Source organism: Misgurnus anguillicaudatus, chromosome 11 (genome assembly GCF_027580225.2).
Source record: "Misgurnus anguillicaudatus chromosome 11, ASM2758022v2, whole genome shotgun sequence".
Classification (NCBI taxonomy): Eukaryota; Metazoa; Chordata; class Actinopteri; order Cypriniformes; family Cobitidae; genus Misgurnus; species Misgurnus anguillicaudatus.
The window spans coordinates 19075777-19093026 of record NC_073347.2 but is presented as its reverse complement, the minus strand read 5'-3'; the positions used below and the strand labels follow the sequence as shown (position 1 = coordinate 19093026).

At 37.3% G+C, this 17250-nt stretch overlaps 1 protein-coding gene across 11 annotated transcripts in view; it reads right to left on the bottom strand.

Annotated features, from left to right (window-relative positions):
* Positions 1-4885: 4885 nt before the first annotated feature.
* LOC129416160 (sorbin and SH3 domain-containing protein 1) overlaps positions 4886-17250 on the bottom strand; it is a 57148-nt gene continuing 44783 nt past the window's right edge. For 7 of the 11 annotated variants that reach the window (XM_055170418.2, XM_055170421.2, XM_055170420.2 and 4 more), the window contains 6 exons: positions 16553-16747; positions 15562-16110; positions 13050-13148; positions 10616-10800; positions 9791-9897; positions 4886-7250 (listed from right to left, as the gene is read on the bottom strand). In XM_055170418.2, the coding sequence (XP_055026393.2) occupies positions 7183-7250; positions 9791-9897; positions 10616-10800; positions 13050-13148; positions 15562-16110; positions 16553-16747 (1203 nt within the window). In that variant the 3' untranslated portion in view covers positions 4886-7182. The remainder of the gene's footprint in view (positions 7251-9790; positions 9898-10615; positions 10801-13049; positions 13149-15561; positions 16111-16552; positions 16748-17250) is intronic. The other 4 variants (XR_008635188.2, XM_055170424.2, XM_055170426.2 and 1 more) reach the window with 4 other exon arrangements.

Sequence of the window (17250 nt, the reverse complement as noted above, 5' to 3'; positions counted from 1 at the left end):
AGTTACTCTAGTAAATACTATAGTAAATACTACAATAAAGATACTAAAAAAAAGCATATTAAAATAGTCTATAGAAAACGAACTATAGGAAATGAAGTAAAATTCCTCTAGCAAATACTGTAGTATTTTTTAACCATTCTATAATAAAGTAAACTGTATTAAAGTACTATAGCAATTTATGGTAAACATACTATAGGAAATGTAAAATTTCACTATAATATCCTATAGTATACTACAATACACTATAGTTTACTGTAGTAAGAACTAAAGTATACTATGGTACGTACTACAGTTTATCAGTTTACTATAGCTAATACTAAAGTATACTACAGTATTTTTAATGCGGGTGGATGTCTACTTCACATAAATCAGTTTCTCTTCTGTTTTAAATGTATCTGATTATTCACAACCCCTGTGGCGTGGATGGCAATTAACATGTTGACATGTTTTGATCAAAAAACAAAATAAATGTTTTTGCCAGGATGCCTTTACTGTATTTGATCAGAGTGCTGTTAGATCAAAGCAATAAACCGAGCAGGTATGTCAACATTACAATAACTACCCAGCAGTATAAAACTAAAGTCTGATTTCTAAAAAAAAAACAACAGTATGCAGAGAGAGCAACTCCTGTAAAAATAAACAGATCTAATGCCAACAGAGCTGAAGTAGGTCAATAGATGGAATTTATTATTTTTTTCTCGGTAACCATTTTCTCCAAGCTGCTAAAACTCACTCTGTTAGATCTGCTTGAATCTATTTAAAAGAAGACGTATTTATTGAAATAAAATGCCTAGTTTCAACTTCAAAGCAGTATGAAAAGCCAATAAATACTTGAATGACATAAATCACTGCTTAAACATAATCTTGGCCTTATTGTAAGGTTTCACCCCACCACTTGCTTTGAATATGTTTGTATAAAACATATAAAAAAAATTCAAAATCAACAATTTTGCAAGACATTATTAATTATTATGAGATTAATCCACCTTTTCTATAAACTGTCAGAAATAATGGTCAAAAATGTCCCTATAGCTGTCACATGTGGCGGCATACCCTTTCAAAAAGTTTGCACCTAAAGAGCTCATATTACTTAAGAGGTGGTACCATATATCTTTTACCTAAATGGTACATATTAGGACCTTTTTTAAAGGGTACTGTAAGCGTACCTCTGTAATGCTAATATGCAACTTTGAAGTACTAGGTATACTGAAAAAAATATACTTTCAATTTACTCAATTTTTAAGGTAATTGGTTGAAATTAATCTATTTAAGCTACATTGAAACAAAAAAATAGAAAAAAAGTTTTTGTTTAAATGTAGCTTAAAAAATTGATTGCAACCACTTACCTTAAAAAATTGAGTAAATTGAATGATTCATTTTTTTCAATGTATACTTTTTGAACGAGTAACAGCTTTGTATCTTTTTTTGATTGCGTACTCATCCAGAATTAATCATAAACAGTGTATTTTTTATTTGCATTAATTGTTACTGAAAGTGTCTCTTAATTCTGTAAGAGGCAAAGGACTGAATCACATCGAATCACATCAGAACATAAATTCAATAGCAAGTGTGAGTGGATTCTGCATGATCCACATTACATATGCTCAGCTTTACAATACAGGTTCTCCCCTGCTGTCTCAATATTTATGAAAAATATCTTTGATCAAGATAATTCCACATATCACAGTCTAGAGTAAACAGTAACACAATTGGTGTTAAATGGTTTAAAGAATTAAACAGAATTTACCACCTGCGGTTGGAGAAAATGAGTTGTGATTTAGCAGTGATTCAGTGTCACATAATCAGTGTCCTACTGTGTGTTTTTCTCTTCTCTCAATTGAACGTTTCTTCAATTATAAATCAACTGCCAACATCTTAAACTGCAAGGGCTTGTACAGTACCGCACGTTTATGCTTTATTGAGTTCATATTGTGCTCAGAGCGCCGGTGTTGTTTTATTGTTTTTATTAAATGCCTGAATAGCATTATGTACTTGTAAAGCTTTCACTTTTTCAAGGGTCTAGTTAATTTATAAGTAAAATGTGTTACTTATTTCGGCAAGGTGCAGTACATTCTAAATTCTTGATTCTTGTCTCCTGCGTGTGTCTCGTGTGCACGATAACGGTATGTCAGGATGCCATTTCTTTTTCTTTGGTGCCTCTAAGTGGTACTAGGCAGTATTGCAATCGATTCATAAAATGATTATGAACAATCAAACTCAACAAACTTAAATGAGCTTCAAGGGTTAAAAGGAGACAGATTGATAAAGACTGACATCTTCAAAATTATAATAATTCATTTAATTTGTCATATTTTATTTTTGGGTTAACTTTCCTTTAAAATATGTTACCCTTGACCACAAAACTAGTCATAAGGGTAAATTTTTTAAATTGAGATGTACACATGAGCTGAATAAATAAGCTTTCCATTGATGGTGTGTTGGACAATTATTCAGCCGAGATACAACTATTTGGAAATCTGGAATCTGAGAGTGCAACACATAAAACTAATGATAAATACTTTTTTATATATTTACAGGTAGAATTTTTACAAAATATCTTGATGGAAACTGATCTTTACTTAATATCCTAATATTTTTTGGCATAAAAATATCGATAATTTTGACCCAAACAATGTATAGTTGGCTAGAAATATACTTGTGTTACTTATGACTGGTTTTGTGGTCCAGGGCATCATATTACGTGAAAGGAGCAGGTCATTCTCCGCTCCGTCATTCAGCCAATTTTTTTTAAATTTTCCAATCCTGCAGCCATGGATCAAAGCGAACATCAAACTACAAGGTGTGTAGTGTACATTAACTGATGACATCTGCATCTGTGTAGTTCTTTAATGAAAAACAGTTTACGCAATGTGATGTTGGAGCATTATAGTATTCAAAATATATATTTTTATATATTTTTTTAAATCACATCCTCATTGGAGGCTGAACCACTCGGATATTAAAAACCTAGAATCGCCCCTAATTATTGAAAAGGTTTTTTTTTTTTGCAACTACAGTGAGGAAAATAAGTATTTGACACCCTGCTATTTTGCAAGTTCTCCCACCCAGAAACCATGAAAGGGGTCCGAAATGGCCATCGTAGGTGCATGTCCACCGCGAGAGACAATCCAAACAAAACAAAAAATCACAATATATGATTTCCTAAACTATCTATTTGTATGATACAGCTGCAAATAAGCATTTGAACACCTGTCTATCAGCTAAAATTCTGACCCTCAAAGACCTGTTAGTCTGCCTTTAAAATGTCCACCTCCACTCCATTTATTATTCTAAATTATGCACCTGTTTGAGGTTGTTAGCTGCATAAAGACACCTGTCCACCCCATACAATCAGTAAGAATCCAACTACTAACATGGCCAAGACATAAGAGCTGTCCAAAGACACTAGAGACAAAATTGTACACCTCCACAAGGCTGGAAAGGACTACAGGGAAATTGCCAAGCAGCTTGGTTAAAAAAGGTCCACTGTTGGAGCAATCATTAGAAAATGGAAGAAGCTAAACATGACTGTTAATCTCCCTCGGACTGGTGCTCCATGCAAGATCTCACCTCGTGGGGTCTCAATGATCCTAAGAAAGGTGAGAAATCAGCCTAGAACTACACGGGAGGAGCTGGTCAATGACCTGAAAAGAGCTGGGACCACCGTTTCCAAGGTTACTGTTGGTAATACACTAAGACGTCATGGTTTGAAATCATGCATGGCACGGAAGGTTCCCCTGCTTAAACCAGCACATGTCCAGACCCGTCCTAAGTTTGTCAATGACCATATGGATGATCCAGAGGAGTCATGGGAGAAAGTCATGTGGTCAGATGAGACCAAAAAAGAACTTTTTGGTCATAATTCCACTAAACGTGTTTGGAGGAAGAAGAATGATGAGTACCATCCCAAGAACCCCATCCCTACTGTGAAGCATGGGGGTGGTAACATCATGCTTTGGAGGTGTTTTTCTGCACACGGGACAGGGCGACTGCACTGTATTAAGAAGAGGATGACCGGGCCATGTATTGGGATATTTGGGGAACAACCTCCTTCCCTCAGTTAGATCATTGAAGATGAGTCGAGGCTGGGTCTTCCAACATGATAATGACCCAAAGCACACAGCCAGGATAACCAAGGAGTGGCTCTGTAAGAAGCATATCAAGGTTCTGGCGTGGCCTAGCCAATCTCCAGACCTAAACCCTATAGAGAATATTTGGAGGGAGCTCAAACCTGAAACCTGACTGATCTAGAATAGATCTGTGTGTAGTAGTGGGCCAAAATCCCTCCTGCAGTATGCGCAACCCTGGTGAAAAACTACAGGAAACGTTTGACCTCTGTAATTGCAAACAAAGGCTACTGTACCAAATATAAATATTGACTTTCTCAGGTGTTCAAATACTTATTTGCAGCTGTATCATACACATAAATAGTTAAAAAATCATACATTGTGATTTCTGGATTTTTTTTAGATTATGTCTCTCACAGTGGACATGCACCTACAATGACAATTTCAGACCCCTCCATGATTTCTAAGTGGGAGAAGTTGCAAAATAGCAGGGTGTTCAAATACTTATTTTCCTCACTGACCAAAAACATTGAAAATAATTATCTCTATGTATGAAGGGAAGCCTCAGTGTTACCTTAGTAATGCATTTCCTATCACTTGCCTCATAAACTGCTGTCAGTTCAAATAATTTGAACAGCTTTTTTGCGTAAAATTTTACTTTTTTCGAGTAAAATGGTTAAATGAATAAAGAAAGCAACTTGCCCCACCTAATGTAGGCTATCTTGCACTTGTTTATCGTTGCTGCTCCTTTGAATTGGTTTGATGTAGGTTTAAAAATGAAACTGTTGCTGAAAATTGTGATAAATAAACAAGCTGTGTCAGTTAAAAGCTGAGATATTGTTTATTAAATATTGCATAATGAGAAAATCACAGCAGTAAATAGTGTTTCAATTCAATGTAATTGTAACAGCACTGCAAATAAACAAAACCAAACAAACAAGAAATGCAAAATTCGCAGCTGCATACAGATCATAAAGTAATAATTATACATTACACATCTCAGGTGTCTTGAATAACTGCGGTGATTGTGGTAAAGAACCTGGTAATTGTCTCCTGTCACAAACTTATGTTAACATGTGTTTACCTCTAGGCATAAAACAACAACAAAAATGAGGCACAGTTCAATGATGAGACATGAGAAAGGCATTTATATCCCAACACAGTGTAAGAATCACGCATTCAGTTATTAGATTGCCTACGTTAAGCAAATCTCTGTGCTTTCCCGATATTCTTCATTTAATATAATCTGTAATATTTATAGAGGTTGCTGTAACTTCAGTCACTTATTTATACTTTACATATTTACAACTTTGACTGAATAGGAAAAATTACATTTCAACCTTCCTATTCCAAGTTACACGCTTCTCAGAACACTACATTCATGAATGCTACGCTAGATTTGAATGTTTCAAAAGGCCAAAACACAAAGTTCTCATATTTAATAAATGTGTTCTCGATCTTCTATCATTACTTCATGACAAAGTTTTAGCAACAACCACTGATTTACAAAAGGACAAAAATATAATCTAGACATTTTCAATGAGATTTTCCAATGTCTCCTTTTGAACCGGACGGAAGTGTAAGATACGCATTCAGTTGAGGACAAATAATCCTCATGCGCTCTAGCAGCACAGTCTCTGGCATTATATGGAATGGACCGTATAAAACTATAGGGGAGATTTAAAAAAACAAAAAACAATGCAATTGTCACATTGTTAGAGGACAGAAGCCAAACTGGTGTTTTCTAGTTCGTAATACTTCTTAAATGGAAGCAAAAGCAAATCTACGACCATACACACTGTAGTAGATATGAACAACATTCTGGTAAGGAAGACTAAATGCTAATCAATGGAAAAAACGCAACGGTCCAGATTTAGCATCTTCTACTGTAAATGGCACTTTGAAAACGAGGTACGGCAATCTCATATGGATCGTCCAATCCCAACACACAAACAAATGCCAGCCATAACACTGTAAATGTCAGTGAGTACCTGGATTAACATCATCATCAAGCCTTGTGTTAAAGGAGGTACTGTAAAAACACTGCGTCTCGTAATACACTCTTCAGAACAACCAAATCAAAATGAATTGAATGATTGAAAAAGACGACATACACAGCACTCAGGCAAATAAATAGTATGAGGCAAAGCATTTAGTCAGAATAAGTTCTGTTTTATGGGGTTTAGTTTTAGCCCTTCACATCTTAGTGCTCAAACAAGCTTATTCATTTTTGGTTAGCAAGTCCAAAATTGTATGCACTGGAGATTTGTGAGTTGGTCAGTAATGATCTAATAAACAGAAATGTTGTAAAATTCAGTAAGTGCTGTGATGATACAAACATGCTGCATCGAAACTCTCTCTAGGCTTTAAGTCATGTAGCTTATGAGCTAAAAGGTCAATATCCTCCTTAACTTGACACTGACAGAGACCTTAAATAATTTTGATGTCTACAAATGGCTTTTTTGCACTGTCAAATACACTGTAGAGGTCAATGCTCATATTGGAATATATATTGAAATCACACTTCTTCAAAGAGTGTTTTATGAATCCACATTTCTAAAGCAATTTAATAGAAACACTTCATATTAAACTTTCTTCAAAGCTTTCCTCACCCCAGTAACTTTTTAATACAGACACCTTCAGATGCTTTCACTATACTGTCAATCTTACACTCTCACATTTATAGCAAAAATAAATTGTATAATTTAATACTTTTTTTTCAGAAATGGCTTGTATGTCAGGTATGTGATGAAGTGTTTTGCGCTGCACTTCAGTACAGTTTGCAGCTGTAAACTCGTTCATTTTCCTCAGGATAAGAAATATAAATGGCTTTTAGCTAAATCTGAGCATTTCAAAACAAATAAAATCCTTCATTTATTAGATAATACCAACATCTGACACTGTTGTTCAATTGAACTACGTGTTCCTTGCTGACATGCCGCAAACCTTACTGATCACATACCTCGACATTCACCCGGACAAGATTAAATTTTGGTTGGGAGGAGATAACTTCATCTGATGTCAATATATTATGAGTGTCCCAAACAGGGTCTGCCTGTTAAGCACAGCGCTAGAATCTCTTCACACACACCATAAATTCTTCAATGATGTTGGGTCACAAATGGACGACTTTTACATAGTTGCCAGGAAAAGTGCCAAACTGTTTTGTCCTCTTCGATGTACCTGCACAGAAAAGCCAACGGTAATCTTCTGTGTCCAGCAAAATATATATAAAAAAGTATTAAATAAGCTAACTTATCTTATTTTAAAAAATGCATATTTGTTATTTTCTTAAAGGTGTAGGGTGTAGATTTTAGCACCATCTAGCAGTGAGATTGTGAATTACAACTGACAGCTCAGTCCACCGTTTACCAAAACGCATAGAGAAGCTACGGTAGCCGCCACAAGACGAACATGTCAGTGTCTAAGACAAAATAGTGACAAAACGCACTTTGTGGAGCAGTTTGTCTGTTTAGGGCTACTGTAGAAACATGGCGGCACAAAATGGCGACTTCCATGTAAGGGGACCCGTGGTGTATGTAGATAAAAACGTCTCATTCTAAGGTAATAAAAACAATACAGTTCATTTTGTAAGGTCTTTGTACACCACTGATAATATAGTTATGTAAATTATATTGCATTTCTGTCAAAATTTACACACTGCACCTTTAAAGGACAACAACACCGTTTATCAATATTTTACTATGTTTTACTTCAACTTATACAAATTGATACATACCTGTCTTTTTTCAATGCATGCACTCAATCCCTGCACCGCGCGTCGTGAACGCGCCAGCATTTAGCCCAGCCCAACTCATTCCCTAGGATCCAAACAGGGATACACCCAGAAGCCACCAAACACCTCCATCTTCTCTCTACTCAAAGACTGCTGCATGAGCAGTTACACGAGTTAAGTATGGTGGCACAAAATAAAACGTGGCAATAAATTAGAGGTCTGCGCGGGACACAATTTTTAGTCCCGCTCCCGCCCGCACCCGCAATGTTCAGTCCCACTCCCGCCCGCTCCCGCAAAGATTTGTAATTTTTAGTCCCGCTCCCGCCCGCATCTGTGATATTTTGTCCCACTCCCGCCCGCAAATGCCCGCAGGCAGGATGGATGGATGTTTACTTTCTGTCTCAGGAAAGGTCTTAAAAAAACGTGCGTGCACATATAATTCCTTACCAATACTTGGTAACAGGCCCAGATGGCTAATCGGACCAGGAGAATTCCCGGTGGGCCGGTCTGTTTTTTGGCAACGAGGCCGGTTGTTGTCATGCCACCAGGTTGAAGGTTGCTGTCATAGGCTGCCTGCAGTCACAGCAGCCCCACCACTTTATGCCCAAATTGATTGTGTCCTGAGTCCCGACCACTTATTGGAAGAATTTTTGCATTCGAGTCCATTAACTTAACATCTAAAATGAATGGAAAACGCAGGACGTGCTGAATTTCTTCTTCTATTCAAAGCGTTCGCCTGTAAATACGAGTTTTGTTTCAGACGCGTCTATATCAAGATTTAAAGTAAACTTGGCAACTTGATGCGAACGGTCTCTCAAAAGAAAAGGATATACAAATCGTATTTTTTTAAGTCATAGATGTAACAATGAATCGTCTGTGAATCGTCAAATATTGTCTATTGCAAGAGTATCAAAAATCTATTTGATGCAAAACTCATCAGTTTATTGGAAAATAAAGTAAGTTTCATGTATGATGTCAAGTAATAGATTATTAAATATTTCCATTTCTTAATAAAATACATTTGTTTAATGTTTGTTCATTATTATTCATTATATATATATATATATATATATATATATATATATATATATATATATATATATATATATATATATATATATATATATATATATATATATATAATGAATAATAATATATGAAAACCAATAAAACGTGGCGATATTTAAGCAGATATTTAAGCGGCAAAAAAATGAGAACTATATTGTATGGCGGAAGAGCACCCAGCCCGCAGCACCCCGACCCCGGTGCGCAGCAACATAATCACTCCTGACTACACCCCCTCTCACTCAAACTTTCGTCAATATTACTGCGCCCGAGGTCGAAGTGCTGCAAACCAAGCGCTCCTCCGCCATACAACACAGCTCCCAATTTTTTTCGCCTAAAAAATCACAACATTTTATTTTTCGCAACCATACCCACTTGTGTAACCACCCATATAACAGTCCCAAAATAGGGAAAACATGGAAGCGCTTGGCGGCCTCCAAATTCATCCCTGCCTGGATCCCAAGGAATGAATGGGGCTAGGCCAAATGCCAACACATTCGCAACACGCCGCACAAAGACTAAGTGTACGCAGTGAAAAAAGACAGGTATGTATCAGTTTGTCTAAGTTGCGGTAAGAACATAGTAAAACACTGAAAAACGGTGGCGTTTTACTTTAAGCATAAATCTAGTGACGTTATAAAATATTTGCACTAAAAAATACTAAGAGCATTAAAGTTTGATTTGGATAATTGATTTTACGTTCATTTCAATATTTGGTATGATATATAGTGATATCAAGGTTATATTTTCACAGAATCGTCTTTATTTTATGTAAAAAAAAACACAGGGTTTTCACAGGGAGGATCACAAATAAGTAACTAAATAAGAACACGTTTAAAGTAGCATGTAGTTTTATAGGTAATGATTTAACACAGAAGACTCAACTTTCTGGAGATTTAATGCTATTAGTAATGACACCTACCCACAAACCAGCCATCATCACATTTCTCCATTACGTTGACCAGATCTCCTTCCTGTAGTTCCAGCTCATCGTCATTCTGAGGCACATAATTGTACAGAGCCTGAAATCTACAACAGATTACAATGCATCATCACACATTGAACAGCACTGAAAACAATCGCACAATACACAGTGTATTGACCGAATGTGAAGGCTGGTTTAGTCTAACACCGAAATATAGAAAACAGTTAATGAGCTTCAATGAAAAGCATTGCACTTTGTTTAGTCTGTGTGTCACAATAGAAGTCATAAGGCTGCCCTGCTGGCACTGCGGCGTGCCAAATAGCAGGCAGGGAATTTCAACAACACTTGCATAGTTCAATAATACAAAAGCAAATAATATGGTCTCAGATTCACTTTAGTTAATGGATTTGCTGTTGCTGGATGACATTTTCATCTTTCATTTACAGGTTGAAGCTTAACACAATAGTTGAACATTTCTTCAACTGTGCAGAGCGCATAAATATTTAATAAGGTACGCACTGATGATTGGTTGTCTGTCTGTTGCTAAACAATTCAAAGTACTGCATTATATAAACTCATATAATGCAGGATAATGTAAATTTGGCATTACAATCTAATGCACCTCAATCCTGGAATAATCAAGTAACTTAAAGTTGGGTGCTGTTAACCCCTCTTTCAAAAAGGGGGACTTAATACATTCTTAAACCAGTCTAAGGATGGTGTGTATCTGGTTTTACCGTGGTGCTCCTCCTGAATGTCCTGCATTTTTAAGGGCAGTAAAAAAGACAGTAAATTGACAGATGCACGATATGTTGTACTTACATTCCACAGCTCATGCGTCCAGGCTCAGGACTGCTGCTCTGGGACAGGGGTTGCTGGGAAATGATGAGAGAGCGTTTATATGGAGGACACAGTAGTCGGTGGGCGGAGTCTATGGGGCGTGACAAAGTGCTGCAGTACCTCACTGAGGTCTCTGCAATATTCATGATCTCATTACACACTGCCTCCTATTGGTGGAACAGGGTCAGCACAAGAGGTGGCCACAAACCGGGAGTGGGGTCAGTCATTCAGATGGAAATTTGAGTTTGAGGAAGGGACGGAGTGGTTAGAGAAGATAGGAATGGAAGTCCGGTAAGTAACAGGGCAGAAAGGAGGGAATGTCCATTAATACCAGGAAAGCCAGAAGTGATGGTAGTTTCCAGAAGACAGGCATGGAAGAGTGAGACAACACAGTGAGTGCATATGGAAGGAGGGAAATTAAAGCCAGTTTTATATACACTCTCAGAAAAAAGCTACAAAATTAACTTTTAAAAAGGGTCCTATGATGTAACATTTTTGTACATATTGAGGTACCAATATGCACCTTTTATGTACAAAGTATACTTTTGTAAAGGCAGTGGTGGGCCGTCAAGTATAGATAGATAAACACTATCTGAATCACTGATTTATATTTTAATATAGTTTTCAATGAATGTGTATTAAATGAATTCCATAGTAGTCTATTATCTTCATTTCACAGCTTTTCTCTTGGTTGCCCTTCTTCCAGTAGTGTATATTTATGATAAAGCATTTATCCAATCATATTTCAGCCAGCGGCTGACATCATGTGTTGCCAGGGTCAAAAAAATCTGCCTAGGCCTTCGGAACGAACAGTGCAGGCGCCTTCAGCTTAAGATAAATGGCAATGAAATCATTGCATTAACCAATCAGATTTCGAATTGGCCTTCTAGAAGGCTTACAATAATGTTAGCATTTTTGCCTCATTTGATTGGATTGACCCTCAGCAGTTTCAAACATACCGGGGAAAAATTTCCAAATGCAGCTTATAAAAACTGGGTTTTTTGACTTGTTAGCTGTACACCTTGTCACACAGCAGCTTTTAGGTATTATTCTGTTTTTAAGTTAAATCTGTAATAAGCTGTCGACCCCAAAAAACAACAGAAAAGTGGAAACAGGCAACTTTTCATAGTACTCATATTAGTAGAACTGCGTCCACTAGGGGGAAACATAGTCGGCGATCCACTTTTTTCTCCTTAAAGGCTGAGTTTTACGGCTCGACAGCTTATAAAAACTTATTTCTGAGATTTTTTGGCCTGTTAGCTGTACACATTTTCACACAGCAGCTTTTAGGCATTATTCTGTTTTTTGTAATAAGCCAGAAATGACAAGGTGGCAGCCTCTCGCAATACAAAGTCAATGGAGACGGTTGGATTGTTTCCCCCCGGTGGGCGTGGGGCGCTGCGCTCTGTCTCTATTGACATTTTTGGCTGTGATTATTCCCGTGTCATCTGCTTCGGTCGCACTGGCATTCTCAGCCCTAAAACGAATTCAAACTTATGCCAAAAATACTACTGGACAGTCTCGGCCTTCAGCATTAGCCTCTATGGCAATAGAAAAGGACTTCATGTTGTACAACAGAGTGATCGAACTCTTCTTGAGGAAAGAAAGGAGGATGGATTTTGTGTACAAATAATCTGTAGGCTAATTTGGTGAATTTAATGCATTTTATTTAATAAGCAAATACTATTTGTAAAATGTAAATTTTGTGAATATCAATTTTTTTATAGTAAACCTTTGAAAAACTATTTGCATTATCCTTGAATTACAGACTGTCAACAAAGTAATTTGTTATACTTTTGATTCTTCAAAACAGTCGGTAAGCAATTTATGCAATTTCTTTTGCAAAAAATAAAGAGTTGCCTTTATCTTTCAAATGGGTTTCTGTATAATATTTGCTACGTTTCATAGTGTCTTTTTATAAAAAGTAACAATTTGATTGTTATTCCTTCAGGTTTAAAATATACAGTAATTTCTATTTTACTTTGCAATTTAACGGTTGATGTATTGCTATTGCCCTGATGTCATAATGATAGTATTACGAGACGGATTAATTCATGTAGGACAGCACTAAAGGCCTAGGTGGGAAATGCACGGCCCGTCACAGTGAAAAGGTACCACCCTAGTTTTGTACCTTCATGTACCTTTATTTCTGAGAGTGTGGGACTGGTTTATTCGCAAAGCAGATTCCCACCATGTTTTCTCATGCATTATACATTATGGGTGAGTTTAGGATTACAGAATATTAACATAAAACAAACACTGAGCCTAATTGGATGCAATGTGTTTTTTTAAAGGCCAATCGGTACAGATCATGAACCTTCTCATATTTAACATTCACATGTGACATCAAGTAACAAGTATGGAGTATTCAAATGTGTGGAGTTATCGTATAAAAGCCTCATTAAAGTCAACTTACCGTGAATGAATTGGCGTTCATGTTGTTGTCTTGGATGTCAAACAGCATGACAGGACTTCTTGAAGATCTCCCATAATACTCTACATCGTTTTTTAATGGCTGTGGACAAAAATACATGAATAATAATAATTAATCTGCATCCTTTGATCTCTAAGGTTCCCAGCAAGCAACAGTTGTTATTTCACCATCTAGGTTAACTATAGACCTGATATAGTCCGGCTATAAGTACCACTGTGTCGTTTTTAACTTGCGAGATGTATGATATCCCACCATGGGCAAAGTCAATGATTACAGGGTGTTTTTATATTTATTTATTTATTTATTATAGGTGATGGTTAGATGTCTATTAAAGAAGACATATCATGAAAATCTGACTTTTTCCATGTTTAAGTGCTATAATTGGGTCCCCAGTGCTTCTATCAACCTAGAAAATGTGAAAAAGATCAACCCAGTAACTTAGATTTGGTAAACAATTCTCTGCAAGCATGTAAACAAATAGGTAATTGAAACTTATGATGTCAGAAGGGGATAATACCGCCCCTTAATCTGCACTATCCAACCACAGCACTTCCATTTAGTGCAGAGATTAGCTCATTTGCATTTTAAAGGACACACCCAAAAACGTCACATTTTTGCTCACACCTACAAAGTGGCAATTTTAACATGCTATAATAATCTACATGGTATTTTAAGCTAAAACTTCACATAGTATATGTACTTTGGGGAGACAGAAAATGTATTTAACATCTTAATATTGTCCCCTTTAAATTTTCACCGACAACCCCTTATTGTCTTGTTTTTGCCTAGACGCCTTTTTTAAACGGCTATTAGACGTCTTTTAAACAAAAAATTGCTTGCTGGGTTGAAACAAGCCTGCACCAAACAACTTTATCAGTTTTTTGTTCTCCAGAAGACTTCAAGGATAAATCAATTTTCTTAAAAAAAATCCAGATAATTTACTCACAACCATGCCATCCAAAATGTTGATGTCCCTCCCCGTCCAGTCGAGAAAAAAACACGTTCTCCGAGAAAAACATTTCAGGATCCCTCTCACCCCAATGGACCCCAATGGACCCCAACACTTTAGATTTAATGATTTAATGCAGTTTAAACTTGAATTTTCAACTAGGCATAAGGGTCTTATCTAGCGAAATGATTTTCATTTTTGGCAAAAAAGCACTTTTAAACCACAACTTCTCGTCTATCTCCGGTTCTGTGACGCACCAGTGCGAACTCACGCAATTGCGTAATTCTGTGGAAAGGTCATGTGTTACATATATGAAACGCACATTTGAGGACCATTTTAAACATTAAAACTGATACAAAGACATTAATTTGTATCATTCCACATACAACAACTTCGGAACGGTCCTCTTTCTCCACACTTGTAAACACTGGGGCGTAGTTTTGCATTTGTCATCCGTGACCTCTTGACGTGATGACGTATTGCGTGAGGTCGGGCTGGCGCGTCACATGACCGAGAAGTTGTGGTTTAAAAGTGCATATTTTTCTTGTCAAAAATCGCTAGATAAGACCATTATGCCTCGTTTGGGATCATTTAGAGTCCTTTGAAACTTTGAAACAAGTTTTAACTGCATTAAATCTGTTACGTGTTGGTGTCCATTAAAGTCCATCAAAATGAGAAAAATCCTGGAATGCCTTCCCCAAAAAACACAACTTCCTCTCGACCGAACAAAGAAAGACATCAACACCCCGGATGACATGACACAGTAAATTATCTGGATTTTTTTTTTTTTAAGAAAATGGACTAATCCTTTAAGTACCAACAGTGATAAAGTGAAGCAGTGAAAATACAAGTTAAGGGTGAAATAAAACTGAATTAGTGAGTTAGTATCAGTCACAACATTTCATATAAAACCTCAAACAAACAAGAGTCAAAACAACATGCTGGGATTCTCAATACTGTACAAACAGTGAATTTTACTGTACTGTACAATTACCATGTTTATTTTTCACTTATTTTAGACTTTGTAGTATCAGCTGAGGGACTGCACTATACCTGTAAAACATGCTTCAACTTGAATTTCTTTGATGGCAAGACGATTACTTGGATGTTTAAAAATTGTGAACAAGTTGGCAGCTCTAATAAATATTTATTGACATTTACACCACTTGCAGTGCATCACAAGGAAGTAGGCGGTTTGGGATTCAGCCATAATTTTTATTAGTATGTGTGCTCCCTGGGTTACGAACCCATGACCTTTTGCACTGCTAATGCAATGCTCTACCATGAGCTATACAGGAGATTTTCATCAGAAAAGCATGCAACTTCACAACAAGCAGCATGAAAAACCAACATCTAGGATTCATGCAGCAATGTTTTTACATGTGTGTGCTCACTTAAAAGTGTGTTTACTTTCTAACTCACTCAGATGAGTTATTGTTCCCTGTTTCAGTCTGTTACAACTTGTGCACTTGTAAACCGTGACTTTGCTTAAACGTCTATAAAATTGGGACCTTGAACAAACACACCACACCATGCAGAAGATACCTCTGCTGGGCTATTGCCCCTGCTGTAAGGAGCCTTGTGGAGGCTGCCAGCCCTGTCTATATCTGCCCCATTCCTTTCCTGTAACTCTTGATCCAACCTGATACCCCCATTAAGCCAACCCTCAAGCCCAGCACCCCCACATGGACTCAGGCTGCGAGAGAGGCGAGGAGAGGGCGGGAAAAGAAGGAAGTCCTCCCCCTGAGGTGGAGTAAAGGTGAGGAACGGGTTGGCCGAGCAGGGGCGGGGTGGATGGGCTGGAGGTAAAGGAGATGTGGATGGAGAAGCCATTGGGGAGATACCGTAGGGGCTGCTGCTGACGGGAGGCACAGGGCTGGCTGACAGGGATGGGGGCAGGTATTCACCCAAGCGGTATGAGGTGCTTGGCAGAGGGGGAAGGGGCGGAGTGGGTGCGGCAGGGGGGCTGCTGCTGACACCTCCCACTGTGAGAGAAATCCACTCATTGGAGATGGCGTGGACCTCAGGTGAGACAGATCGGCAGGGGGAGCGTGGGAGAGGAAGGGGGGAGGTGATGAGCCGATTACGAATGGGCTTTTGGGTGGCATGGTGGGATATCAGGATGGAAAAGATGGAGGAAAGGAAGGAAGAAGAACGTAAAAGGGATGGTAAATCATAAAACAGCATAAAAACAGTAGGGATGTGTAAAAAAGAGTGATGGTATGGGAACAAAATTTTCGTGTTTAAATGAGTATAGCATTTCTGGTTCATTAAAGTTTATGGCATGATTATTTCAGTCAATTATACTATACATCTGAACACTACACCAGAAATACATCTGGCTTTTTCATAATAACGTAGAATATCTTCCAGTATATATTTTTTAACTGAAATAAATAAGGAACCATTTTCAATTTCCAACCATCACAGCTTATAAATAATTCAAAATAATAGGAAAATGAATGATCAAAACAATGTATAGAGTTTAAAATCCAATGATCCTCATATCAGGATCAGAGATTTTTGTAAAGTTTACCTGTGGAGAGGCATTAGTGCTCCGGTGAGGAGAGTGGCTGACAGGCGGATCCGGGTAATCCACTCCGTTTTTCACTCGGGGTCTCTTGTGCACCTCTATGTAGGTTACCGGGAAGATTCCCTGCCGGTTAGTGCCAGAAATTTTGCCTTCATACCAGTTTTCATCCACTCTACGAATCAGTGTAATACGCTCCCCCTTCCTGCAGACACAAGACTTTGGATTAACTACTCAGATTGCATTGATTTCACACCAGGAGAACGATAACTTCAGTGAGTACGAGAGCAAGTTTCAAGGTAAGGATTTTGCTGTTCTAAACCTATAAAACAAAACTAATGATGACTTAAAGGTGGTGTGTGTCAATTTTAGCATAATCTAGTGGTGAGATTGTGATATTGCAACCAACAGCTCAATTCTAAAACGCAACAGCTACTGTAGAAACATGAAGGCGACTTTCATGTAAGGGGACACGTGGTGTATGGAAATAAAAACGGCCTATTCTAATATAAGGTAATAAAAACAATACAGTACTATGTAAGGTCTTAATACACCACTGATAATATACTTATGTATATTATATTGCATTTCTGTCAAGAGATCCTTCTAAAAGTTACACAATACACCTTTAAAATAAAAAAATCTTTGTCAATATTATTTAAAAAAGTGGAGTGCAGGGCTTAGCATGTACAAAGTATTTTTAA